Below are 2,982 nucleotides of genomic sequence, written 5' to 3'. Positions count from 1 at the left end.
AGCTGCAGGTCTGGTCACGCTGGTTGCTGTGACCCCAAATCCCTTTGTTTCCATCCCTCTCAGCTCTCCTTGGCAGTAGCCACAGCAGAGTCACTGTCTGGACAAGGTGCCAGCAGCACTCTGATCACTCCAGGATGGGGATTTGGAGTGACTCTTCCCCCTGTGTACCTCTTGTTGTGCTTATGCCTCTCCAGGTGAAGGGAGACCCTGCATGGGGACAGTGTGCAGCACCAGGGGCTGGGCAGCCCTAGAGAGCCACAGTGCTGGCCCGCACCAGCAGCTTTCTTAAAAGTTCTTTTTTCCTCCACTGAAGCTCACCACTCTGCATTCTCTGCAGGGACACTTTCCAGTAACTCGAGGAAAGCAGGATAGATTAAAGCATAAAGAAATTTCTTTTCTCGCATGCAGGAGAACTCAGTGCCAGAAATCAGCATTAAATTGGACACTTCCTCTGCAAATACTCTATAAATACTGTTGCTCTTAGCATAGAAGCAGACAAAACCATTTGTGGTATTCTCCAAACCACCCCCATCTCCCCAGAGTGCTGCCAACATGAGCCAGTGGTGCCATACCTGCTCTGAAAAGAGGAACAGAAGCATCATTCAGCCAGGGACGCCACAGTTCAGCTGTTCGGTTGTAGATCCTGTGCTCCTTCCCTGGAAACTGATTCTTGGGGTGGAAGTCATGATTGCCCATCGCCGCGTAGACTTTAGTATCTAGAGACAGAGAAAAGGAGGCACAGAGGAATCCATGCTTGCTTCAGAGTTCCTCAGCACCAAAGCTCCCTGAGGCACTCACAGACTTGGAAAGAAGGGCATGGCTTGAGAGCTTTGCAAAAGCAAATCATCCACACCACAGCCATGTGGTTGCATTGACTGGGGGTACAACACTGCAAAGACCATCCCTCCTTGGGACAAGCCACCCCAGAGCCACGGCTTTACAGATGAATCAGTGAGCTTTCACCATGAATAATGCTCCTTTGCCTACTGCTGACATGGATTAAGCGTGGTGAAATCTTGCAGCCCTTTCTGTCTTAACGACTAATGACAGAAACATTTATTTTCCTCTCTTCTGAGTGAGTTAACCTGAAACAATGAGTGCGCATCAGATGCCTCGGTTCAGACATGCCTCATGCCGTACAGCAATTAGGAAGAGGACAAACAAGTCCCAATGGCCACAGCCCTTCTGTGCCTTTACCCTACCCAATTCTGTGATTTCTCCACCCTGGTAAGCCCTTTGCATGAGACTCCATGCCCCTCTCCCCTTCCCATCCCCTCAGATCCTACCTGGAAATGTCTCTTTTATCAGAGAAGTCAGATTTTCTATTATGTGCAGAACCTTTTCTTCTCCAAGCTTCTCATTGGGGATGTGCGGAGTATCATCTCTAGAAAAATGAAAGCATCACAGTCACTATCTGTGACTAACAGGGCATATGCTTAAAGTGATAAGCAAGGCAGAGAAACTTGCTTATTTCTCTTTTTGCCTCCTAGAAAATAAAGATGAAGTCAAAGCTTTTGGGGTGGGAACCAGCGCTATGTTGACTGGCCAAGGCACTGAAGGAGTTTCAAGGAATTGCTCAAAGTGAAAACTGGCTCCACTTTATTCTACCTTGAAAAATCTATACACAAGCATATGAAGTGGAGGTTCACTCTGCCTCAGTGCATTTAATAAGACACTAAAGCTGACTGGAAATATTGCAAGGAACAGCATTTTGCAATCTCAGGTCAACATCTGATCAGCAATAGTGAAGTAAAGCTGTTTGAACAGCAGAATAACAACTCTCATTAAAATGAAACAAAGGAACGCCTCCAGTAAGGTAGTGATCATTGAGGTCTGCCTCCAAAAACGTAGCAGACAAACGCTTCAGTGTTTTCACTAACGTGCTTATGGCATTTCTAGATGATGTTGGGCTGTCAACAAGCCTATTGGAGAGGAAGGTCAAAATTCAAAATGATATCAAAGAACTGGAGAAATAGTTTGAAGGAAGGAGAAAGCTCAACATAAAGTCATAAGGACCAATAACTACTTCTAAGTAGGAACAATCATTCGCAGAGACAGAAAATTAAAACGTGGGGTCAGGCAACAGCACTGCAAACCAGGACTGGAGGTTACCACAGATTACAGGCTGATGTTGCAGAAGAAAAGTAAACATTACAAGAAGACGTATATACTTACCATAATCATGCAAAATAAAGCTTTTACTGTCTGTAAGTGCTACTGAGGCCTCCTGTGGAATAGGGTACCCACTTCTGGAGACCATACTAGGAGAAAACATGCTCCATTTGGGGACACACTTCATACTTCTACAGCAAAACAGCCCCTTTTTGAGACAAGTCTCCCAGGTGCCTCTTTACAGTTTGAAGGAATGCCACAAGTCTGTTTTGCAATGCTCTCCTCCCACTGCCTTTAACAGGTAGGACTTGGTGCACCAACAGAAAGAGCACGTCCCATTCCCCCGGGCGTTTCAGGTACTCAGAGTTTGTGTGAAGTCAGACAGGGCTGGCCACAATTAAAAAGAAAAGGAAGGATAGTGAATTGTGATCCTCTCCTTACCTTACTGTTTCTCACTGCTGGGGCTTGTTGGGAACCTCTTGCTGGCATTGAGAGGCCTCATCGCGGTTCCGCTCACCCCCAAGCCTCCATTTTGCATTATAAGGCACATCCTGATCTCACCTCTCCAAAACGGTTACCACATAAAGAGCCCTGGATCTCCCACAAGCTCCTCACGCCCCAGCCCTCCGGCTGCCCCTTCTCCCATCCAAACCCTGGCAACCCCCAGAGCAGGCGGGATCGTGCCACAGCCCGAGAGCGATGCATAACCCCGGAACCCCCACCGCCAATTCCTGGAGTATTTGGTGTTTCTCCTCTCGGAGAAGCAGCTCTCTGAAGAGGCAGACACCATCCCTCAGCCCCCAGGACTGCAGCGGGAGGATGGAGAAGGTGAGCTGAGGAGACCCGCGTCAGCGAGCGGCTTCAGAGCCC

At 48.0% G+C, this 2,982-nt stretch overlaps 1 protein-coding gene across 1 annotated transcript in view; it reads right to left on the bottom strand.

Moving 5' to 3' along the window:
- SMPDL3B (sphingomyelin phosphodiesterase, acid-like 3B) overlaps window positions 1–2,614 on the bottom strand; it is a 5,374-nt gene extending 2,760 nt beyond the window's left edge. Inside the window, exons 1-3 of the mRNA XM_009323219.1 lie at window positions 2,559–2,614; window positions 1,287–1,384; window positions 572–716 (exon numbers count right to left, since the gene is read on the bottom strand). Coding sequence (XP_009321494.1) covers window positions 572–716; window positions 1,287–1,384; window positions 2,559–2,614 — 299 coding nt within the window. The remainder of the gene's footprint in view (window positions 1–571; window positions 717–1,286; window positions 1,385–2,558) is intronic.
- Window positions 2,615–2,982: the final 368 nt, after the last annotated feature.

Source organism: Pygoscelis adeliae, unplaced genomic scaffold (assembly GCF_000699105.1).
Source record: "Pygoscelis adeliae isolate BGI_AS28 unplaced genomic scaffold, ASM69910v1 Scaffold495, whole genome shotgun sequence".
NCBI lineage: Eukaryota > Metazoa > Chordata > Aves > Sphenisciformes > Spheniscidae > Pygoscelis > Pygoscelis adeliae.
Note: the sequence above shows the minus strand (reverse complement) of the source record. Positions and strands in the feature narration are given on the sequence as shown.